A 25951-nucleotide genomic window follows, 5' to 3' on the forward strand; every position below is an offset into this window, starting at 1 on the left:
AGTGGAACTAAACTCACATTTACCGCTTGGAAAGTCTGAGCAGACACACATACTGTGAGTTAACAATCCAAGATGGCAGCACTGAACCTAAAACGACAGTCAAACTGTAAAGTTTTATTTGTACTGCCACTCTTTTGTATTTTTGAATCCCTAAATAAGCCAAACACAGAACACTGATTAGCTTTGATTCATGAATGTGTTTTTTAAGTCCAAAAACTTATAGGTCTATAATGACCCACACCTTTTTTCACAGCTTGGCTCATGTGATGACTCACGTCATTAATTGTGAGTCTTTGACCAACTTAAAGTAAAACCCTCACTGAGGTTGTCTGTGAAGGTTCTCAGTCATCCAGGTCATCGTAGTCAAAGGAGCTTGCAGAGAAAAGCGTCTGGACTTCTTTAAGTTGCTTGAAGACGTTTCACCACTCATCCGAGAAGCTTCTTCAGTTCTAAGGTCAAATGGTGGAGAGTCCCAGATATAAACCTAGTGGGAGTAACCCCCCACAGAGGGACAAAAGGACCCCCTGATGATCCTCTAATCACCTGAGCCAAGGGTTACTCCCACTAGGTTTATATCTGGGACTCTCCACCATTTGACCTTAGAACTGAAGAAGCTTCTCGGATGAGAGGTGAAACGTCTTCAAGCAACTTAAAGAAGTCCAGACGCTTTTCTCTGCAAGCTCCTTTGACTAGGGATGGGTATCGAAAACCGGTTCTTGTTGAGAACCGGTTCCCACTGTTTCAATTCCTTGGAATCGTTTGCCACTTTTAAAAACGATTCCCTTATCGATTCCAGTCGCCCCGAATGACGTCATCACGTTGAGTAGCGTCTTTTACCCAGTAGGAAACACGGCGCCTGAGCGGCACAAACGCTCAAAAATTTGGTTACACTTTATGAAAAAGGATGACAACAGGGCAACGTGCAATACTTGCAAAGTAGAGATTTCATCAAAGGGAGGAAACACTATGAATATGCAAAAGCATTTGCTCAAAAAACACGCGATTGCTTTCAACGAATGTCGTGTTTTTGATCCGCTCCGGACTAGCGAAGCTCAACCCAGTAGCAGCGGTAGCGTTTCCACGTCCTCTCCCGTTAATACTGCAGGTAACTAATCAATTAGCATTGCATATTATCAGAATCAGAATCAGAATGGGTTTATTGCCAGATGTTGAGGTTTACAACATTAGGAAATTGCTGCGGTGCTTCAGTGCAACTGAGTGCAACTATGTTAGCGCGATTTACCTTATTACAAAACCTGCTATTACTGTGCGTTGCATTTAGATAACCATGATGAGAGAGACAGAGGCTGGCTGGCTCAGATGCTGGCAGTTCTCGCTGCAGTCTACCGTTAGCGTCTCCTTTCAGGCCAGGATAGACGAATGTCACCGAGCAGTAACTAAGTTTGTGGTCAAAGGTTTGCACCCATTTGCCACAGCAGATGCCCCCGATTTCACTTTGGTAAGTGAATGTGTTTAATTGTAGGCAGGGACATTACTGGATATTCTTGTGTAATTGCTACAGAATAATTTATGTTAAACTTTGTTATTGCTACAGGAGAATATTTATTTTATTATTTTACATATACATTTTTTTTCCTGGGGACCCTGTGACACCCCATTGAAGAGCCGTAGGCTGTGGATCTCTTAAGATCTCACTGTTGGGTTTGTAAGGCCATGTTACTCCTAAATTTCTATCTTGTTCAAAGAGAAGATATAAAACACAGTTCTAAGCTAATCGACTTTAGTGTTCTCCTTTTTTAAAAAGAATCGATAAGAGAATCGAATCGTTAAACAGAATCGAAAATGGAATCGGAATCATTAAAATCTTATCAATACCCATCCCTACCTTTGACCCTCACTGAGGTTAAAATACCTGAGACTCTCTACTGTTTGCTTTTAGAAATGAAAAAAGCCTCTTAGATGAGAGGTGACACGTCTTCAAGAAAGCTAAAGAAGTTTAGTCACTTTCCTTCCAAACTTCTTAGACCACCATGAGCTGGATGACTGTGGTTCATACTGTTGCCTCACAGGAAGAAAGTTGTTGGTTAGAATCCACCAGCTGGGCTGTTTGTGTGAAGTTTGCATCTTCTCCCTCCACCTGTCTGGGTTCTCTCCAAAGTCATATATTATTATGTTAACTGGTGATTCAGGTGATTGCCTGCAGGTGTGAATGTGAACATGAATGGTTGTCTGTCTCTCCATAACCTGTCTAGTTGGACCTCATCTTTCACACTATGAAAGCTACTATAGGCTCCGCCCACATTAGAGTCCAAAAGGACAACACAGCAGTGAAAGCTTTAAGGTGTGGTAACTTTGCAATTGGGTAGTCCCCTCCATATGAGCATAAGGTGTACCTCAGTTTCTCACTTCTCATTCTCAATATACAGTCTATAATATTAGTAATAGTTAAAGCCTGCACACACAGCATCTATCCTTATTCTGTCAAACACTTTCTTACAAAGATAACCTTTGATTAAGGTTTGTTGCAGTATCATCTACACACACTCACAAACATGTTGATATCGAAGTGTTTTAGATTGTTGAACAGCAGGTGTGTTTTTCCTTCCCTCCACTTTTCTGTGGGAAAGGTAAAATACATTAAGATGTTACTTCATGTTTTTATGTTATTTGCAGTTTATATGTAAACATAAGTGCAAAAGTTTCAGTACATATCAATATGTCATGAGGCTTGAAGACAGGAAGTCTCTGTGATACTGCAGAGTCCAGCAGACAGTTTGGAGTCAAACACTGACGTCATCATCACAGGTGTAGGAACCATTTCTGTAACAGCAGCCAAACAGACACATTAGTATCAGTAGGTTTAGATGATTTACTGGCTCCTCTGCTGGTTACAAAGCTGTGATTATACTTTGGAGTTTTGTGTTATACTGTGAGGAACTGGCCTGTTTGGAAGTTGCAGTAAGAAGAAAAACATGTCTGTATATGATGTTGTGGACAGAGAGAGTGATGGATGATTTTATTTATCTCAGAGATAAATGAACATTTACAGCACGTCCATGCAGAGACTCTTAAAGACATGAGCGTGAGAAACAAGCTTTTCACCGTTTCTCTTGATGCCCACATGCTTTATTTATCCTTTAGTCCAGCATGTGTCGTCACCACAATAAAGCTACTTTTAACCTGTTTTCACACATTGTCATACCTGCACATTTCCACTGTGCTGTGTTGAGATTAAAGAAGACAAACGTTAGACTTCAGGCTGAAACCACAGGCTGCATTTCCTCTTTTCTTGGAGGCCCAGACAGAAATTTTGTGGTATCAGATTTTCAGCAGATAAAAATAAACCTACAACAGTCTTTTACACACATGCAGTCATCACAGTCTGCTCAGAGAAACAAAGGGGGGTCAGAAAAGAATTAAAGGGTGACCCGAACCACTAGGTTCACATGTCATATGTACTCTTGTCTACACGCTGAGGCATCTGTCAATTAATATTAATCTGAAACATCATCACCCTCCTTTTTTCTTCTTTGTGTGTGTGTTTGTATTCAGATTTGTGAAGTTGTGCCCTTAATCTTCATAACATCAAAATCAATAATCAAAAACACCAGCAAAGTGCATCATGATGAGACCCAGAATCAAAACATTACAGCAAAGCTGAATACACTAGTGTATATAACACCCAGCAGTGTGGTAAACTGTGCTGAGAGAGCATCTGCACCCCATAAGACCAAGAAGCCAAGAGCACCAGCATGCTGTGTGAGAAACATGCATGAAAGTCAGAACACCTCTGTCAGTGCATTCACGTGGCTAGTGGGTCCTCTCTGTGGCTGACTGGCTGTTAACCCAGTGAGTGAGAGTTTCTCCCACTGCATTGGGCCGTATCCTTCTGCTGCACTAAAGGACAGTTTTGCAGCCATGTAGCTCTGCTCATGTCATGTACAGCCTTCCCACATCACATAATTTCTGGGCATGACTGTGGAGTCCAACAGAGCCTCCATGTCCCTCACCCCGAATTGACAGCAGACCTTCGGGGTGTGCCTAGACCTATTTGGGCTTTACTCGTGGGGTCAGCTCCTGAGGCTGAGGGCTCTACAGTCTACAGCTCTTATATCAGTCATTGGGCGTCTCTGACATAAATATGCTGGAGCTGCAAGCTGTCATCCTGGCACTCAAGCAGTTTCTGTCATGACTGTTAGGGTACCATGTTATCATCAAGACAGAAAGCATGGTCACAGTAGCCTACATCAACAGGTAAGGGGGCCGAGGGTCTCCCCTCCTCTGCACGATAGCTACCAGACTGTGGCAGTGGGCTCACCCTGTTCTACTCACTGAAAGCAGTTTATGTGCCAGGACCATTGAACGTGACAGTGGACATTACAATATGTTGAGGGGGAGCCCGATCCAAGAGGAGTGGAGACTCCATCCAGAGGTGGTCCACCAGATCTGGAGTCCCTTCAGAGGGGCAGAAGTTTTTTTCCCCCAGAGAATCGACACATTGCCATCTGTTCTTCTCCCTGCAGACAACTTGGTGCACTCCTCACCACAGGCTCTTCTCTGTGCCTTCCCTCCATACCCCTCCTCCAGTTATTCCTTCACTAGGTCCAGACCGAGGAGTTGATCCTGGTGACCCCTCTTTGGCCACACATGCTAGTTTTCAGTTATCCTGCCAGTCATGACCAGGACACCCCCGGAGCTCCCTGTTCTGAGGGACCTCCTGTCCCAGGTGAGGGGGTCACTGTTCCATCTTTTCCCAGTAGGGCTCAGGGTGACAGCCTGTACCCTGAGAGTGAGAGGCTCCATGCCTGGCCTGATCTAAAAGTGAGAATGCTGCAGGAGTTTTGTGTGCCATCCACCAGGACTGCCTACTGCTTTCTTCGGGGGCTGTTTGCCTCCTGGTGTGCGGCCTGTGTGACCCCATCTGAATTTCACCTGTCCAAGTCAGTGGAGTTATGAATATTCCTCACAGGGGACCTGCACAAGGAGGCAGCTGGGAGCCAGGTTGCCCTGTGCCATCTCTGTGCTTTGGCACAGAACTTCTTACTTATCCGGCCGTTCAGGAAGACAGACCAGCCGTTTGTGAGCTTCCACTATGGAATTCTGGTCAGACCCTTGTCTAAGTCTCGATTGTCCCACAGGGTTGTGGAGGCCATTCAGCAGGCGTATGCCTCTTCGGATGTTCCCCTCCCTTCCAGAGTGCGGACCCACTGTGTCACAATATTAAAAATTTTAATCACTTTCAGCCAATAATCAATATACATATATTTTTTAATTAAAATTATTAACCTATCACAGAGAGAGCTATGTGTGCATGCAGCTAAATTTGTCCACCACTACAAACAGTCACGTGTTAGAGAGCACAGCTCATGCAGTGAAAACCTTGTGTGCTGTCCATGGTGCTGAAATAATATCAGTTTAATGAATTTAATATCACTACTTATTAGTCGTGTGCAATACTGCAAGATTTGGTATCAATCTAATACCAAGTAAATACCAGGCCTATATCGCTGATACTGATACCAGTACCAATACTTTTTAATAATTACCATCATCAGTGTTGCTAATTCTGAATGAATTTTCATGACCTTTAAGACAGCCAGGTTGCTTCTTAGATGGAACTGCAGCAGTGCGTACAGGAAAGAAACAGAAAGTAAAGTATCGAGTTCATTACACTCGTAAGGAAAAAGAACGTGTTGGTTGACCAGGAGGACTGGGAGACTATGACAGATACAATAAATTATAAATGGATTATGTCTCCCTCTATTGGCCACCAGCTGTAAACACAGTCAAGTGATTGTACTTGGAAGCTGTGTTCAGAGTCTGACATGAGAAATATGGGAGAGGAACTATATCTGTATGTCCACACTGACACTTACCTTTATTTACCATGGGCCCACCAGCGGAGAATGCGCTTTAGAAAAGAAGAGAAGCTGAGATTTACAGGGATATTTGGTGTATTACGGTACAATCACAATAGTGTAAGCATAGTTTGATTTCCAAAAATGATAACACTTCGCCCAGTCATGAAGAATTTTCTTAATACTGTTTGTTTAAAGAAAATTTTAACATATTTAAACGATGCCTTCTCTGTGCGATCAATGAATGGTGAAATAAAAAATGTGATATAGGCTTTTAGGCAAGAAGTGCAAAACAAAAAATAACTTAAAGACCTCTGGAATTAAAAAAAATGGTATAATGGTACTGGTATACAGTACCGCGATGGTACGAGGGAAATTTCTTTTGGAGTTCGTCTGAAAAGCTGCATTTACGCTTTAGCATCTTTTAAAGATCATCTGTTCCATCTGTGAGGCAGAACAACCACTCACAAAGCAGCAGCTCGGCATGTGACATCACACATATGACCCATATTTGTGATGTCACACCTGCAGGCCTATAGAAAAACCCGGACATTTTCATCAGTCTCGAAAATCCCCTCGGACAGAACGTGAAAAGAGGACATGTCCGGGGAAAAGAGGACGGTTGGTTACCCTAGATCACACGCTATCGCTGTCTTAACACAGAAAAGTCAACTCCGGCTGGTTTTACCAGGGTGACTCGCACTACTGTATCTCTCGACCAGTTGGGCTAGAGAGAAACGGTTACTGAAAGATGAGAAGAAAAACATTACGAAACTTTACGGTGCATCATTAGAATGCACGGTCCAATCACAGGTAAGTAATGATGACACATGGAGCACTTGGCTCTCCACAATAGAGAGAGATTTGTAATATAAAAAGAAGGATATACAAAAAAATGAGTGGGCTAGGCTCAAATCCTTTTTTGTACTAGTATAGTTCATATTTAAAGTTGATGTTGTATTACATTTCCATCCATCCATCCATCCATCTTCATCCGCTTATCCGAGGTCGGGTCGCGGGGGTAGCAGCCTAAGCAAAGAGGTCCAGACCTCCCTCTCCCCAGCCACCTCCTCCAGCTTGTCCGGGGGAATACCAAGGCGTTCCCAGGCCAGCCGAGAGATATAATCTCTCCAGCGTGTCCTGGGTCTGCCCCGGGGCCTCCTCCCGGTGGGACATGCCTGGAACACCTCGCCCAGGAGGCGCCCAGGGGGCATCCTTGCCAGATGCCCGAACCACCTCAGCTGGCTCCTTTCGATGTGGAGCAGCAGCTGCTCTACTCTAAGCCCCTCCCGGATGGCCGAACTTCTCACCCTATCTCTAAGGGAGAGGCCAGCCACCCTTCGGAGGAAGCTCATTTCCGCCGCTTGTATCCGCGATCTCGTTCTTTCGGTCACTACCCACAGCTCGTGGCCATAGGTGAGGGTAGGGACGTAGATCGACCGGTAAATTGAGAGCTTCGCTTTTACACTCAGCTCCCTCTTCACCACGACTGACCGGTGCAGCGTCCGCATTACTGCAGCCGCAGCCCCAATCCGTCTGTCGATCTCCAGCTCCCTTCTCCCATCACTCGCGAACAAGACCCCGAGATACTTGAACTCCTCCACTTGGGGCAGGAACTCATCCCCGACCCGGAGTGGGCACTCCACCCTTTTCCGGCTGAGAACCATGGCCTCAGATTTGGAGGTGCTGATCCTCATTCCCGCTGCGTTACACTCGGCTGCGAACCGCTCCAGTGCGAGCTGGAGGCCCTCACCCGATGAAGCCAACAGAACCACATCATCCGCAAAAATCAGAGATGAGATTCTGAGGCCACCAAAGCGAAAGCCCTCCGCCACTTGGCTGCGCCTAGAAATCCTGTCCATAAAAATTATGAACAGAACCGGAGACAAAGGGCAGCCTTGGCGGAGCCCATCACCCACCGGGAACGAGTCCGACTTATTGCCGGCAATGCGAACCAAGCTCTTGCAACGGTTGTATAGGGATTGAATGGCCCGTAGCAATGGGCCAGACACCCCATACTCGCGCAACACCTCCCACAGGACGCCCCGAGGGACACGGTCGAATGCCTTCTCCAGGTCCACAAAACACATGTAGACTGGTTGGGCAAACTCCCATGCACCCTCAAGTATCCTCGAGAGGACAAAGAGCTGGTCCAGTGTTCCGCGACCAGGACGAAAACCGCATTGTTCCTCCTGTATCCGAGGTTCGACTAGCGGACGAACCCTCCTCTCCAGCACCCTGGCATAGACTTTCCCGGGGAGGCTGAGGAGTGTGATCCCCCTGTAGTTGGAACACACCCTCCGGTCCCCCTTCTTGAAGATGGGGACCACCACCCCGGTCTGCCAGTCCACAGGTACTGCCCCTGATCTCCACGCAACATTGCAGAGACGTGTATTACATTTCATTTATGTTAAATCTGTTTCCACTTAACTATAAATCTGAAAAAACAGAGTCTGTTTTTCCCCACTGTTGTTCCACTGTCATACGAATACAATAAAGTATAACGACTGCCAGGTATTGAAAGCTTTGGATTTTCTGGGGAAAAAAAGGGCAAAAGCTGTCACTTACAGTATGATTTCTGACACTTTTACAGCCAAGATTATGATACCTGGTAAAGGGTCTTTTAAAGGACCTTTGAACAATGATATCTGCTGTTTTCTGTCTGTACCGTTCGGCACTGTATTTTTGTCTGATATTTTTCTAAATGAGAGTTTTCATCAGTTGTCACAGTGTGGTATTTTTCCTAGTACAGGTAGATCATATAAAATGTGCAGTCCACACAGAGAACAAGTGCAGTGCTACAGGGGCACACCTGACACTTTTGTATCCCTTCAACTAAGGAAATACTTTATATTTATATTTGACAATATCAGCATGTAGCTGTCAAGAGAACAACACTGTGCTGTTATTGTCTGCATTTCTTGTTGCCTCTTTGCTAAAACAAGTCATTTACTTTTTCTCTTCAACCACAGGCTGCTTTTCCTCTTTTCTGGGGGCTCAGGCAGAAATCATGAGTCATTTTCAGCAGATTAATAAATAGGATATAGCAGACAGTTAGAAAAGACATTTTTATCCACATATAAGCATCACGGGTCACTCAGAAGAACAAAGTCGTTTTGTCGTGATATTATTTGATTATTTTTAAAAGCACCACAATTATTTTACACACATCAAACTGTAAACAGCATAAAAGACACAAACATCACCTACAGAAAACAATTTGATCACACACAAAATGTTCTCTGTCATGGCCTCAGTGATGACATGAATAACATTGTAAAATCTGAACATTGACAATAAGTTTTTGTGCATCACAATTTGGAAACATGTATATTAACATAATTCTTATTATTTATTGTTACTTATATGAAAAATATGCAATAAACATCTCCATACAGCAAGCTTTTGTTAAATTCCCCAATTCTTTGATCTTTGCGCTGAAGGAAGAACAACACGCGGTGTATAAATGCTCAATCAACAATCTCTTTAATCGATACAATTCTCTTTATTCCATACAACACTTTGAGCATTACAAACGGCCAGACGGGAGATGTGGACAGGAGGGTGTCTGGCAAAATCTTGAAGTGTCTGACCGTTTCTCACACTCTTGTAGCTTCAGCCTCCCTCTAAACTAAGCATTTACATTTTTTCTCTCTCTCAGTAAGTGTAAGTTATGACCTTGGCTTCCTGTGCAGTATGTTTTGTTCTTTCTAATCAGACAAATAAGGCTTTGATTCTCTGCAAACAGCATTTCTTATAAATCAGCAGTATAATGAATCATAAGACAGTGTAATATTTCATTCCTGCTTTTTCTCAGAACAAATAATCAACTAATTTTATTACATGTACATGGGGATTTTCACAGTTCAGCATCAATCATCAAAATCTGCTGGGGCAGTCCCAACAGCACACAGAGGTCAACAACCTTTGTCTTCTCAAAACTAGGCGCCTGCTAATGTCTCTCTATCTGCTGTCTCCCTTTCTCGTGTCCTTGCTGCCCATTTCTTCGCACACTGTGTTCTCCTTTCTGTCGCCTCTGCTTCTCACATACACCTCTGACTTATTCTCCCAATTCTGTGTGTCTGCTCTATGTGTGAGTGTTTAGCAGCTTGACCTATGGCCTACTTAAATGAATAACGGATATAATGCTTTACTATCGTTAATACAACTAAATCCCTAATACTAAAATAATCTATTCTTACACTTTAAAGATAACATGTAAAATTCAGCAGGAAGTGAGTGAACATCTTATAGAAATAAAACAAAGAGACTGAAACAAACTCACAGAACCAAATCATGAAATTGTGTCTTGATGGAAACAATGTCCCACACCATCCACCCTCCACTTATTACAACAGAAATAAACACAATAGGATTTTAATACAAAGATGAACCATATAATCAGTCTTCCAGTGTTGATATTAAACCAAGAGCATGTCATTGTTTACACTGACGTTGCTCATGTTGTTCGTGAGTCTTGAGTTTTGTTGAAATAATCTTTTTATGGACCTGAAACAAAATCAGAACAAATACGACTTCAAAAGTGAAAAACAAAGAAATAATGTTGCCAAAGATGTGATGATGCTTTCTGACACGTTCATGCTTTAATCACACAGAACTGATCTCATCTATTTTATTCAGACATCACAACAGCAGCAGAACACAACTAAAGCCAATCGTATAAAAAGTGATTCAGCTCATCAGCTCCACAAACTTTAGCAATGATGTCACACATTTAACTGCACATGTAATCGGATTACTAATGACTCAGTGTCTGTAGAGTTCACATTTGTACCTGAGGCTGATTCAGGATTCACATTATTGTAGTCAGAGCTCTCCTCTGTGCCATCATGTCTGCCTGTTGTGATGATGGATTATTGTAGTTAATAACATGGAGACTGTCTTCCTCTAAAATTACACAAGTTACAAAAACAGTCGACCAATTATTACATTTCATGTTTCTTGTACTCACTCCTTTTATCAAGACCTTCAAGCTGAAATCCAGATGTGACGTTGTTGTATTCATCTGCTGAAATAATGAAGTTTGATCAGTCAGAATAAATATTTACATTTCTTACAGCTCTGCTATTATCAAAGTTTATACTGTTTGTACCACTTCCAGTGTTTCCAGAGCCTCTGATTGATTCATAGACTGAAAGATCACCTACAAGTCATTGAAAATAAGAAAGAAGGAAGAAAAATATTATTTCTTTTTGTTTTTGTCACTGTTTGCTGGAAAACTGAGTGTTGAAAACTGTATTAAAGAGAAAAGTAATAATTTCTGGTCTCACCATGAAGAAGAGAGGAGTAAACCTGAGATTCATTCTGGTTGGATGCTTGTTGTGAAGCAGAGCTTTGATTGGTGCTCTGAGACTGAGTGAGACTGAAACAAATAATGAAAATTTAATGAGGAATAATTCAAAGTTAGCTTCATTTAAAATTATATAAATGAAACTAAACTGCTGCACCAACCTGTTACAACAGGGTTCTGTAAAAAGCACAAAGATTATTACATCAGTTTGTTTAAAAGTGTCACAGCATTAAAATAAATTATTTTTCTTGTAAATTTTCAAACAGAAAGTCTCTCACCCTTTATCTGTTTATAGCAACACATCAGCAGCAGCACGACAATAATTCCACTAACAAGTCCGATGATGAACGGAACGATAAATGAACTTCTTTCACATCCAAAACCTGAAACTAGAAAATGTCAGATTTTAGATCTGAAATCTTAATATAAAGAAACAAAAGCTGATGTTTACATTGAGATTTTCAGAAACTGTCAGCATGACTCTGTGGTTTCATGTTGTGACTCCTGTTCTACACTACTTGCAGTCTTACTTGTAGAGTTGTTACAGAACTAATTGTGAATTTATGTTGATTTGGAGATTTGCTGAAAATGATTGTTTCACATTCATAATCCCACCTAGTCTCCCCTCCTTGGATCACATTCCTGACACTGATTCTCTAGACTCCACATTTTATGTGACTATTCATGTTCAACTATTTCCAATAAGATCATTATTACAATGCCAAAGAGGTTACCATGAGATATAATGCTGTTTGACCTTCATAGTAATCCTCAATCATCAATCTATTCAATATTGTTGCTGAATCCAAACTCACCAGTTGTGTTAATCTGAACTTCTTGGCTGTCCTCTGTGTAGTAAACTGGGTTTCCTCTTCCTCCTCTGCACCTGTAGAGTCCTTCCTGTGAGACACTGATTTGTCCATTTGATGTGGGGACAACATCCACTGTGGTATTATCTCTGTACCAGTAGTATTTCCATCCAGATGATGATGATGGGCTCACAGAGCAGGTCAGGGTCACACTGCCCCCTACTGGAACAGCTGTGTTATCAGCTCTCAGTTTGGCCTTTGGTTTATCTGCAGTTCAGTTTAGAAAAAGAACAAAAGTCAATGACTGAATCGTGTACATACGGATGTTCACTGTTCATAGACACAAACTACATCTTTCTTGGCTGCTACCTCAAAGCAGATTGTGCGCTGTCAGTCCTGTGTGCTGCATGTGACTGAATCAAAACCGTTTAAATAACTAGATGTAAATGGTGAACATCAACAAATCTTGGTGATCTTGAAGAGATACAAATTGTACAATCGTTTTGATCAAAGCTGTGAAAGTTTTATATTTTCTTTGCTGTATTTAAAAAGTACTTGAAGATTGATTAATAAGCTGGTCCGTCTTTAGGACCTGGGAGTTTAAAGGGATCAATCTCAATCAGCCTCCTGCTAAAGGTGAGTGGCAGTGACTCAGAGTTATGAGACTGTTAATCATAGAAACAGTACCACTATTTTTGGTGGTATGTCTGTGTGTGTTTATTTATTTGATCAGATGATAGTTCAGAATTACTTTTATTCTTTTTATAGAAATTGTAGATCAATTGTTATTTGTTTGAATATATTATTTATTTATCCTGTTTATATCATTATTGTCCTCAGGTGATGGAGCAGCAGGTCAGCATTGGCGTCTCTATACCAGCTGAAGTTCGTGACACAAAGTGGTGACAAACTGTCTACAATGAGGCTACTATCAGCTGCAGCTCTTTGTCTGACTAACAATGTAACATGCTTTGTAGACCATTGAATTCATCCTGTGCTGACCATGATGACATTTGTCAAATGGAGATCACACAACAAACATGACTTACTTGATGCTGACAATGTGAAGGCTTCACTCCACTCTGTTGAAGAATATGAGTCATCTCTGCGTCGACTCTTACACATGTAGTCTCCACTGCTGGACTCAGAAACTCTGAATGTCCAATCATTATTGTGTGTCCACAGTGTTGGTGTCCCGCGTTCTCTCCATTCATACCACCACTCAGTGGTTTCACCTCCTTCCTGCACCTCACATGTCAGAGTGATCGTCTCACCTCTGAATATCTGAGGCCAGTTGGGTTGTTGTTTTACAACAACTTTATTGGAAACTGTTCACACATATTAACAGTTGAGATACAAACAGAAACATGAAATCAACACAGAAAACTTCACATTGTATTTTTGATAATCATGAGTGAATGTATATTTCAAACTAAATGACTGAACTCACAGGTTATCTCAATGGTGACATCATCACTTCTATCAGTGTAGTAAACTGGGTTTCCTCTTGTTCCTCTGCAGCTGTAGATTCCTCCTTGAGATACTCTGATATCTCTGTTTTGTTGATCTCTGATTTGAACTTCAGAGGTTCTTTGGGTTCGTCTGAACCACTCATATTTCCATCCATCAGAGCTCTGCACAGAGCAGGTCAGTGTCACACTGCCCCCTACTGGTATGATTGTAGTTCCTGCTGTCAGTGTGGCCCTGGGTTTATCTGATGTTATGAAAAAGGAGGAAAATTATATAAATATGCAGATGATTCATTAAAATTGCATAAAAACAATCAATCATACCTAAAACAGATCTGAAGATTTTCAGTTAGTGACTCTGGGTAAATGGATATGGCCCTGGGTCTATATGCTGTTATGAAAAAGCAGGTAAGAAAATATACACCTGATACAATGTAAATGTAAAATATCCTAAATTTTAAAAGATTTCTTCAAGTGACTCAAATTCCAACAAAACAAAATCTACACAAATATTTTCTTTATATTGTTTTTTTCTTTCCTTGCAGTTTAAGACATTTCAAGTTTTCTCTGATTTCTGTCTCAACATGGTAACAGAGCTGCAGTATAATGAAGGGAATGAGACACAGAAGGAGAGCACAGCTGGGAGTAATAGACTATGTGCACATTAGCATATGCTACTTCCGGTGGGGAAACTCCTGTAGGGCGCTTCGTTTCCGGTGTTATATTCGCTCCTTGTTTACTGCCGCTTTTTCCAAAACAAGTCAACCAAATTGATGAATCGAGGTGAGATTTACATTTCTCGAGATGTCTTGGGCATTTACGGAATATGTATGTAGATGCTGTTCATAGACCTGTCGATATTTTTCCCCCCGCGCCTCAGAGCAGAACAGAGAAAGGATTTAAATTCTATATTTCTCAGTATTTGTAAACAGCGGTCCCTCGTTTATCGCGGGTGTTATGTTCTAAAAATAACCAGCGATAGGTGAAATCAAGTAGCCAATTTTATTTTTTTGATGGTGGTAAACGTTTCGTCGACATTGTTGTGTTTGTTGGGGAAAAAGCAGTGTGACTGCACTTCAGAGTCACACTGCTAGCCATCGATGCAGCGATTGTGTACTGTGCAGCAGAGACGGCACAGAGGAGATCGTCTGCAGCGATCAGGACGCAGGACACAATGTGACGTAAAAAAAAAAAACGTGCAAACTTGCACTAACAAATCTGCTAAACAGCAAGTTGAAAGGTGAACCGCGTCATAGCGAAGGACCACTGTAATTTTGAAGGTAAGTCACAACATACCCTTCATAAATACTAATGTATAGAAACCCTTACCAGCAATCATTCATTTTTTGTGTGGCTTTTTTCACGGTTTGTTAACATGCTGTGTAGGTGTGTACTTGACTAGCTGATATCGACATAACAGGGAAACATCTGGTTTGACTATTCTTCACCTGTAGTTTGAATGCTGAACATTTGCCTGTTTAAATTATAAGACCAGTCACTATACAGAGATGTGCTTCTGAATGTGGACGATGTGTCTTCTGCTGCAGTGATGCAGTTCTGCTTGTGTTGAGTGATGTAAACAACTGATTGATCTAAACTCTTTAAACGTCAAAATTGATCATTAGATTTTTTTGTGACACAACAGTGGTGAGTGTTCCCACCTTCTGCTCTTTGTAACTTAACGCGATCTTTCAGTTTATGTGTTTTGGACATGATTTTGGAGGATATCTTCACAGTAGCGATTGACCGCAAAGTAAAGCTACCAGAAATGTACAACCTCACATCCGGTCTCAAAGCAGGAAGTTATCATTTTCTCGTGCACAGGGTCTATTAGGCAGACCAGCTCAACTAGGAGTAATTAGGCAGGACGAGACAAGGGAAACAAAACTAGAAACACTGACATGAGAGGCAGACCTTCAAAGTAAAACAGGAAACACACCGACTGAACTCTAGACATGTAAACTTAACAGAGACTGTGAGACAGAACATAGAGACCTGAAACGTGGGACAGAAATGCACAGAGTAAACACAACATGAACACATAAAACAAAACCTAAGAACTAAAACCCTAACAGCCATAACTGATCCTGGGGTAATAATAATAATAATAATAACTGCAATAATCAAAACAGCAAAGGACTCAGAACATAAAACATATTATAAAATACCAAAACACACGAGACTCAAAATGCTGAACCGTGACAACTGGAGCATCAGGGGTCAAATCACAAAACACGTTTATGAATGACTGAGCCACACATTTAATTTCTGACTGATTAACATATTATCATTAAAAATAAAAACAGTATTATCAAATATTATAACCCAATTATTGTTTATTATTTTTTAACTTTATAACACTTTATATATTCAGAAATAACTTGGCAGGTTGGGGTCATGAATCACTTTGTAACATAAGTTTTTGTCATAATATTATCCCCCTCTGATCTCCAAACTTTGGGGAATCCATGTTGTTTTATTTCTTATGACATTTTAAACTCACCAGTTTCCTGAATGATGACTGGATCACTTTCTACTGTGAGTAAATTTATCCCTTTTATACGTCCTCTGCAGGCGTAGATGCCACCTTTAGAGGTCACAAGTTCTCTCTTTGATTCACCAGCTACTTTGGTCTTCTGGTTAGAGTAAACACTGGGTTCTCTGAACCAGTCATATTCAAAGTCAGCAGAGTTCTTCACATCACAGGTCAGTGTGATGTGAAGAACAGCAAAACTCAGTGAGATAATCTGCACTACACACACTGTTGATGTTTTCAGATCAGATAAACATGAAAAGAAAATCTACATGTATGAAGCCACAGCTCTTCAGTAAATGTACAGTTTGTATCGTGGGTGTGTGTTTGATTGCTCACACAGTTAACATGGTTATATTAACATTTTAACCAATAAATCAATGAAATGTTTGGTTCATGATACAAAATATAACACAGAGGACGTCATTTAGAGCAACACAAGAAGAAGAAAACAGTTTCTCACCTTCAGTGTTTCCATGTCTGACTGTACCGAGCACTAAAATAATGAATGAAACATCATCAGACATTATACAACTGACAAAATCACAATAAATATATAAACTGAGTTTTTTTTTTTTAAATCTTCACATGGCACAGTTATTACTCATCACCAAATTTATGTGTTTCTATTAGCTGTGAAACCAGCTGGAAACATCTAGTCTGCTGTGTTGAAGCTGTCAGGTAAACAGGTTAAAGCAGTCATACACTGTAATTGTCACCAGTGAGAAACATTTTCCTTCATCGCTGCCATTCAAACAGTAAAGGTGTGTATTGTACTCACAGAATAACCCCAGCAAACAGAGCAAAGAGTGCCCCATCCTCACGTCCAGCCCTGCACGCTGATCTGCATCTAATCTCAAAGGTTTCGACTTTGCCTTGATAAAGAGAAGCTGCACTTCATGTAGATAAGACCAGAGTTTATATTCAGCTCCTCCTTCTATCACCTCTCTGTGCTTCCTTCCTTTTACACCAACCTCAAACAGCTCCTGTAGCTTTGACCACAGCAGTCGTGTGACGTGTTCACATTTCCTGTCCAGTGCAAACATTTAAGTTTCTTTCCTGTTTAGTGTTCCTACCTTTCTCTGTGATATACAAAGGTGATCTGTTGCTTAGTTACTGACACACTTTGCAGGTCATAGTTTTATCTTTGTTGTCGTGTCCTGCCTCCACGCTTCAGTATCACAACTACAGACTCACTGATCTGTCTGACTGAATGTGAACAAATTTATCTTTGTCTCCTCTGACAGAAGAATATCCGACCAACATTCATCAAGTTTCTTTTCATCCTCTTTAACAAAGTTTGTTGCTTGGCCTTTTCTGCTCACGTTAATGAACCTGATGTCTACAGACACACATGCAGTGCACAGATTAACCAGCGGGGATCAGCAACTCATGCAGAGCCCTCAGCTGAGACATCCAACATGGCTGACATCAGTCAACGAGCCTTCAACGATTCCTCAAAGACATTTTCACCAGTTTTCTAAAAGATGTGTGAACATTGTGAAAGGAAACTCAAAGTTTAATGTGTTAAAAAGAAACTTTAATGTTTCTATTTGAAGATAAACTGAGCAACAAATTGTACAAAAATGCCAGATGCAGCTAAAAAAGATTTTTTCCACCTCATGTGAAAAATATTTATTTTTTAGAAGGTTCAAATAAACACACCAGCTTTTAAAAAGTTTTCATTTTATTTATGATTCAGGCTTTAGAGGGTTAATATCGGAGCTTCTAATAAACAAATAAACAGAGGTCTGATATCAGGACTGTAATAAAATAATTATTCGATTTTTGCCTTTTTTCATTGATGTTGCCACAGTCTGTCACAGCTCCACAGCTCTTCCTTGTCAGTGGGATGTGTTAGTTATCTTCCTCACCTGCTCCAGTCAGCTCAGGTTGGCACATTTGTTCTCCATCCTCAAATAGCTGCACATAAAAGGACCGACTGTTCATCCACTCACTGAGTTACAGCACACTGAGGAAACTAGCCTGACTGCAGAGAATCACCCTTGTAGTTTATCCACTTAATCCAGTCTTCTTCTGTCTCTGATCTTCTCCAGTGTTCAACCTGCAAACCTTCAGTTGTGCAAACACACACCTGCTGTGGAAACACACACCTGCCTGTTCACTCTCTACTCATCTGAGCTCTGTGTGATTACATTTAGAGAAAGTTGGCCCTGTTTTAGCATCTTGTTTTAGATTTTAGATTCTTATGGTTTTCTTTTTCAGATAATAATAATAAATATTAACTATTAACAGTAAATTAACAATTAAGGCAATTTACACACCGAGGTGTTATTTATAGTAAAATGAAGATCAGTAAATATTTTCTCATGTTTTAAGGAGTGTGAAAGACAACAAACCAGAACGTGTAAAACTCTGAGCTCTGTATTCTGCCTGTTTAACGTCTCACAGTCTCCTCATCATCTGTCTGTGCTGTCAGAGCTAAAGCATGTGATCTGGAAGGCAGCTCATATTTAGCTTCAATTGTTCTTCCTCATTTTAGTTCTGCAGGCTGATGGAAATAATGAAGTCACTGTAACGTTTAAGTGCAGAGATGGTGCAGATAAGCCTGCAGCTATGAGGTCACCAACAGTTACAGAAATATTCACACGTTAAAGAAAAAACTTTTCTTAAAGTGCAAAAAATGAACAAAAACATGAAGAAACTTCATTTTCTTTTCAGTTATTAGCTTTGAATAAATTAACTTTGGTGCAAATGATTGTTTGATTTACGGATTTATTACATTGATTAATGAAAAATGATGAAGAAGAGGCACTATTTTATAAAGATAACTGAATATTTGATGATCAGTACTGATATTCCAGTACAGGCACATCATGTAAACATGTGTCATGCACACAGAGGTCAAAGTGAAATTTCCACTGTGCTCTTTGTCTGTGCTCCTTGTTAACTCTTTGCTGTGAGCTGATAACATAAAACTAAACATCAGCTACACCGAAGACTTGAGGCTGAAACCACAGGCTGCATTTCCTCTGTTCATGGTGACCCAACCAGAAACCATGAGGCCTGTCAGTGGATAAAAATAAGCCTGTGGCAGAAAAGATGGTGACCACCAACAGTCTTTCACACACATGTAGGCCAGTCAGAAGAGTAAAGACGTTATTCTTTGCAGTTTGAGCTTGTGATACTGTTTTGATATTGATTCTTGAATAAAACATAATCAATGCATTTCTTTGCAGATCTGAATTTATTTAAAATTTCTTTCAGTGTTTTAAAAGTTTTACATCCATCAGAAATATACAACATTTTCCACTTGCAAAAACTTCAAGAGATTTATTCAAAAACACAAACACAGGTCAAAAATAACCTGCACTGGTGCTCAACAGCTTTAAATGTTAGCAAATCTTTAACTGAGGTTGTTGAGTTTGACTGTATGCTGTGTATTCAGACACATGATGGCAGTGCTGAGAAGTAAAACAGAAAGACTGTAACAGCAGCACAATAATCACACACTCAGAGTAAATGCATAAAACAACAAGAACAAAAAACACTTTTAAGTGTGATTCAGTCATTCAATTTATTTCAAACACATAATAAACTGAATTATTGCTGATCAAATAAACAAAAATACACTAATATAATAATCAAAAACACAGGAGCACTGAGGCCTCGATCCTGTAGGATAATATTTTAACCGGTAATTTAAAGATTAATTTAAATTAATCTAATTTAAAGGCTTAAAGAAAGATAAATTAAAAACATTCAGTCTATACCTTGAATCTCTGCTAAAGGGCAGTATGCTCACTTATATGGTGACACGATCTCCTCAGCACACTCTGTTCACACTCCAAAACTTTGCAGCATCCCAAAAACACCACAGTCCACAGCCTCACACCAGAACAAAGGAGAGAAGAAGAAGAAGAGCACCTGCTGCTACTTCCTTTTTTATACCCTCTGTTTGATCCCCTGGGTCCTAAAGCCGTTACACTAATCACAGTAATAATAATGAGCAATAACACTAATAACATTTCAAACACTTTAACGACCTGAATTATTGCTGATCAGATAAAATAAAAATACAATAATAACAGTAAGTTATGAAGAGCTGTAAGAAGCTCACTTCTTTTTCATTAGTAGCTGAGAACCAGCATAAAGTTGTATTACTGCCACCTACACAGCTGTGATGGTAACAGCAGACTCCAAACACTGTTCGTCTTTCAGACTCAGAGTCTGTGCAGAATTTCTCTCACACCACCATTTATTAACCCTGCAATAAAACCTCTAAACTTTCTGCTTCTGCATCCTAATTCACAGATTTAATTAAATCAGGGAACACAGGACTACATGACATTTTATTAGAAACTAAAATGACAAAAAGTCAACAAATTAGTTACAAATGGTAACAGGACAAAATGAAAAGTCACCAGTGTAGTTGTAGTTGCTCTCCCACTTTATAGGACAAAGACATGATTGATAGTGAAGAGGGAAACCCATCTACAGCACAGCTGAGCTATTAGAGTGCGGTGACCACTTGTTGACTTGTAAAAGACTATATGACATTTTTTATTTCACCATTCATTAACTGCACAGAGATGTTATTGTTTAAATATGTTTTCTTCATGTAAACAGTATTATAAAGGTTCTTCATGACTGGCGCAAGTGTCCTCTTTTTTGGAAATCAAATTATGGTCACCCTGTATTACAGGATATGATCAGCACTGTTTATCACCGTCATGCTGATTTTGCAGAAAAATGCCAACCAGGCTCAACCCAGCTGGTTAAGTTTACACCTGACTGACCTGTGCCTCCTCCTCACTGTGACTACACAATCAGACTCTGCAGGGTCAAAGAGACGTTTTGTTTCTGTCTTGGTTTCGACAGAACCGTTTGGATTTTTAGCTCTGAGGTTTGTGTCGTATTAATGAATTATAATACTGCTACTTCTCTGAGTCGTGCTGACCGTGATTGATGCAGAGCTTTAATTCTCGGTGATGTTCTGTCTCCATGCAATCTGTCATATGAGATTTAGCCCATGTACAAGTTATCTTTTCATTTAACTATCAGCACATAGAGAGATGATCTGGTTAGTTTGTGGATAATTTCATACAGGAAACAAAAATCAAAAATAAACATAAAATGTTCAAATGTAAAAAGATTTTATTTCTACCTTCTAACTAAAAGATGCAAAAAATGATCAGAAACACAAAAATATACATGAAATACATTCAAATGTATTCACTGCCTATGATATAATTCTTATTTATATAATGTAAACAAACACAGTTAAAGTATTTGTTGGTGCCCATATCAGTATTTACACTGCAAACACTGACTGTAAATTGTGCTGTCAGATACTAAACATCACATATTTCTCACTGCTGTTGGAACATGTTAGATACAGTCAAGGTTTATTACAATTTTTTTTATAAAAGTAACCGAAGATAAAGAGCATGAATATTGAATATGAATACACCTCCATTTGGTTTATACTGAATTATATGATATTATGATGTAATATTGTAACTGCACATAAAGCTGAGCATGTCTGATATTTGGGCAGCAGAGGAGCAAGAGTGGCTTCATAAAAAGCTTCTTCTTGGCTTTGCTGCTACAGCTCTCCTCACTGACCTGTAAGACAAGCACAAAAAGACAAAGTGATTTCCAACATGTAAAGATATTATGAGCTGAAGACATTTAATAATGTGAAGAATAAATCAGCCTGCATGGCAGCAGAATTACTGAGAGAGCTTCCTGATGTGACTTCAGAATAAACTGCTGCATCAGCTGCAGGACTTGATGTTCCTGTGAATGAAGAGAAGATCATTGAAAACAATAATGTCATTAACCAGGAGGAAACTGGATGTCTCCACTGATGCAAAGATAAAAGAGTAGATTTTTAAAAGCTGATGAATTGTGAATACATAAATATAAATATTAAAATAAACAGATTTACATTGTAAGAGCAGATAAACATGATGAACAATATTCAGTGGAGATGATGGCAGACTTTGCTCACCTTTGTTTTTCTTGGCTTTTTCTTTTTTGGGCTGTTTGACCTCAGCATACATCAGACTGTCCTCTAAAAGAGACGTCAGAGCTCAGGACACATTTGTTCAGCACAGATATGATGACAAGAACATTACAGAGTAAAAACATGAGAGAAACTATTTAGTTTGGGGACATATAGATGGACAATACCATACTGTACAATAACAATATCATTCTGTATATGAAGCAGACAAACTTACACTAAACTCTGAACGGCCCTCGATGTGTATAAGATTCAGTCTGCTGATGTGTAGTGGTCGTATGTAGTAGCTAAGCTTGGTCAGTGAATAACTAAACTCCATGTTGACCTATAATTACCTGCAATATAATGATGTGATGACACATTCAAGTACAAACACTGAATGAGACTGTTGTGACTGTACCTGCAGCTCCCGTCTTCACCTCAGAGTAAACAGCACTCTGCTCTGCTTTATGATGCTTCTCTGTGAAGATGATCAGATTAATGAAAATAATTAAAAGATTTTAAACACTTTAAAAACTTCCCAGGCTTTTTTTTTACACTGTGTTTTGTGTACTCACTCTTATTTCTAAGGTTTTGAAGTTTAATAAGAGAGTATGTGACGTCTCCGGGTTCATCTGCACCTGAAATGTAAAAATGTTTGTAAACACATCACATTCAATTTCATTAGTTGTGTTTAAGTCAAATCCAGGACTGTCAGATATTTTCAGAGCATGAACCCATCATGGTGTTACTGTTTGTGTTGTTCTGATATGAAACAATAACATTTGTGGATTCTTTCAGTCCAGTTAAAGATACAATCAGGTTGTAAAATCCTGTTTGTTTCTGATCTTTTGTGCATGTAGTCAGTTGGTTATTTGGATGTTTGTCCAACTGGATTTTGATAAATGTTCTTTGAAAAGCTGCTGAGCACAAACTGAACCTAAGAAATGTTCCTGTTAATGGAGACTGAATGAAAAGTCAATATTAATAATGATAATAAAGATCGGTTTAAGTGCTGACCAGGATGAAGAGAGTTGTATTCATGAGTTTCATCCTGGTTGACTCCATGATTTGTGGAGGAGCCCGGACTGTGACTCTCAGACTGGATCGACCTGAAACAGGAAATAAACACAATAAACTCAAAAGTAACTGATGTTTGTTTAAAATAATAATAAAAAAGTATTTTACCAACCTGGTGAAGCAGGAATCTGTGAAAGAGACAAATGTTATTACACATCTTTGTCATGTAAATTTTTATTTTGTGTCATGAGATCAGAATACATGTATATGTGTGAATAATTAAAGTGTATGTAGTAAATAACTTACACTTGGACTGTCTGCAGCGACACAACAAGAGCAGGAGAATAATAATGAGAGAGACTCCACAAACCAGTCCAACAATCAACCACACAGGAGATGAAAATTCTGCCAAAGATAGTGACAACAAATAATAAAGTTTAACAGAACTAAATGTGAATTTATGTTGATTTGGAGATTTGCTGAAAATGATTGTTTCACATTCATAATCCCACCTAGTCTCCCCTCCTTGGATCACATTCCTGACACTGATTCTCTAGACTCCACATTTTATGTGACTATTCATGTTCAGCCATCTCCAATAAGAACATTTTTACAATGCCAAAGAGGTTACCATGAGATATAATGCTGTTTGGCTTTCATAGTAATCCTCAATCATCAATCAATTCAACATTGTTGCTGAATCCAAACTCACCAGTTTTGTTAATCTGAATTTCTTGGCTGTCCTCTGTGTAGTAAACTGGGTTTCCTCTTCCTCCTCTGCACCTGTAGAGTCCTTCCTGTGAGACACTGATTTGTCCATTTGATGTGGGGACAACATCCACTGTGGTATTATCTCTGTACCAGTAGTATTTCCATCCAGATGATGATGGTGGGCTCACAGAGCAGGTCAGGGTCACACTGCCCCCTACTGGAACAGCTGTGTTATCAGCTCTCAGTTTGGCCTTTGGTTTATCTGCAGTTCAGTTTTGGAAAAAAAAACAAAAAAAACAACAACAACAACAAATAAATGAGTTGAGTTGAATCTAGATAATTTAACAACTAAATGGAAATGGTAAATATGAACAAATCTTAATGAGAATGGAAAATAAACTTTAAATCCATTTTGATCAACACTGAAACGTGTAAAATAACTTTGCAGTACTTAAAAAGGAACGGATTTTAATAAAGTGACAACTTTTGGAGGTCTTGGAGAGTGTTTGAAATGATTATTTTCAATATGCTAGCCTCCTGTTGGAGGTAACTGGGGGTGCTGAGGACGGTAGTCATAACAACCCTAACATGATTTTGATGTTTTTTGTTTAACTTTCCTCCCTTGATTCTCCTCCATCTGCTGCTTTGCCCTCATGTCTTTTTGACATGAAGATGGTGTGGATCCAACCCTGAATATTTTCCATAAAGCTCCTTCTGATTGGTCATCATTGCTTTTTGTATTAAACACAGTCATGTGTGAGTTTTTATTTTAAAAGTTGGCAGTGTTTTATGAGAGGACAGGCTAGAATGACTTTATTCTTTCTTATAAAAGACTGTAGATCTGCTGCTATTTGTTGAGTGTTAGTTGTAGTAGTAGTTCTGTCAGTATTGTCCTCAGGTGATGGAGCAGCAGGTCAGCATTGGCGTCTCTATACCAGCTGAAAGTTCATGACACAAAGTGGTGACAAACTGTCTACAATGAGGCTACTATCAGCTGCAGCTCTTTGTCTGACTAACAATGTAACATGCTTTGTAGACCATTGAATTCATCCTGTGCTGACCATGATGACATTTGTCAAATGGAGATCACACAACAAACATGACTTACTTGATGCTGACAATGTGAAGGCTTCACTCCACTCTGTTGAAGAATATGAGTCATCTCTGCGTCGACTCTTACACATGTAGTCTCCACTGCTGGACTCAGAAACTCTGAATGTCACATCATTATTGTGTGTCCACTGTGTGGGTGTCCCGCGTCCTCTCCATTCATACTCCCACTCAGTGGTTTCACCTCCTTCCTGCACCTCACATGTCAGAGTGATCGTCTCACCTCTGAATATCTGAGGCCAGTTGGGTTGTTGTTTTACAACAACTTTATTGGAAACTGTTTACACATATTAACAGTTGAGATACAAACAGAAACATGAAATCAACACAGAAAACTCAACATTGTATGTTTGATAATCATGAGTGAATGTATATTTCAAACTAAATTACTGAACTCACAGGTTTTCTCAATGGTGACATCATCACTTCTATCAGTGTAGTAAACTGGGTTTCCTCTTGTTCCTCTGCAGCGGTAGATTCCTCCTTCAGATACTCTGATATCTCTGTTTTGTTGATCTCTGATTTTACCTTCAGAGGTTGTTTGGGTTCGTCTGAACCACTCATATTTCCATCCATCAGAGCTCTGCACAGAGCAGGTCAGTGTCACACTGCCCCCTACTGGTATGATTGTTGTTCCAGCTGTCAGTGTGGCCCTGGGTTTATCTGCAGATATGAAAAAGAAGAGAACATAATGCACACCTGATACAATATAAATGTATAAAAGGTTTAAAAAAATCCTTTTTTTAAATCACCCCCCCCCCCCAAATAAAATCTACAAATGTCTTCATTATATATTATATTTTTTTTCTACAGTTTAAGTCACTTTAAATTTTTCTGATTTCTGTCTCAACATGGTGACAGAGCTGCAGTAATTCAGGTTGTAGATCTCTAAATAAGCACAGTATAAACATTTGTCCATTCTCAGGCCTGACTAATTCACACTGAATGTAAACTAATGCAGTTCACTGTTGAAGGAAACACAAAGTTAGGTAAAATGCAAGGATCTTTGCTAAAGTTCCAACACATAAGAAATACAATACTTTCAATGAAACATTTATTAAACACACATTTTTTATATTTCAGATGAGTATTTTAACAGGAATCATCACAGTATTAATCACTGAGGACTTACCTAATACAGTTATAAAGACAGTATTACTGTTCTTTGTATGATGTGACCCCTTCCAAGTACCAGAGC

At 39.7% G+C, this 25951-nt stretch overlaps 2 protein-coding genes across 2 annotated transcripts in view; both read right to left on the minus strand.

Annotated features, from left to right (window-relative positions):
- The window catches only part of LOC146579880 (Fc receptor-like protein 5), a 33510-nt gene extending 17091 nt beyond the window's left edge, over positions 1 to 16419 (minus strand). The window contains exons 1-5 of the mRNA XM_085268017.1: positions 16405 to 16419; positions 15912 to 16101; positions 13390 to 13653; positions 12989 to 13267; positions 11946 to 12206 (exon numbers count right to left, since the gene is read on the minus strand). Coding sequence (XP_085124143.1) covers positions 11946 to 12206; positions 12989 to 13267; positions 13390 to 13653; positions 15912 to 16101; positions 16405 to 16419 — 1009 coding nt within the window. The remainder of the gene's footprint in view (positions 1 to 11945; positions 12207 to 12988; positions 13268 to 13389; positions 13654 to 15911; positions 16102 to 16404) is intronic.
- Positions 16420 to 21522: 5103 nt separating this feature from the next.
- Positions 21523 to 25951, minus strand: part of LOC146579881 (uncharacterized) — a 102466-nt gene continuing 98037 nt past the window's right edge. Inside the window, exons 31-32 of the mRNA XM_085268018.1 lie at positions 21642 to 21704; positions 21523 to 21530 (exon numbers count right to left, since the gene is read on the minus strand). Of these exons, the coding sequence (XP_085124144.1) occupies positions 21523 to 21530; positions 21642 to 21704 (71 nt within the window). The remainder of the gene's footprint in view (positions 21531 to 21641; positions 21705 to 25951) is intronic.

The sequence above is a fragment of the Mchenga conophoros genome, linkage group LG3, assembly GCF_057382185.1.
Source record: "Mchenga conophoros isolate Kocher_MC1m ecotype Shallow Benthic linkage group LG3, M_conophoros_male_GT1.1, whole genome shotgun sequence".
NCBI classification, from domain to species: domain Eukaryota; kingdom Metazoa; phylum Chordata; class Actinopteri; order Cichliformes; family Cichlidae; genus Mchenga; species Mchenga conophoros.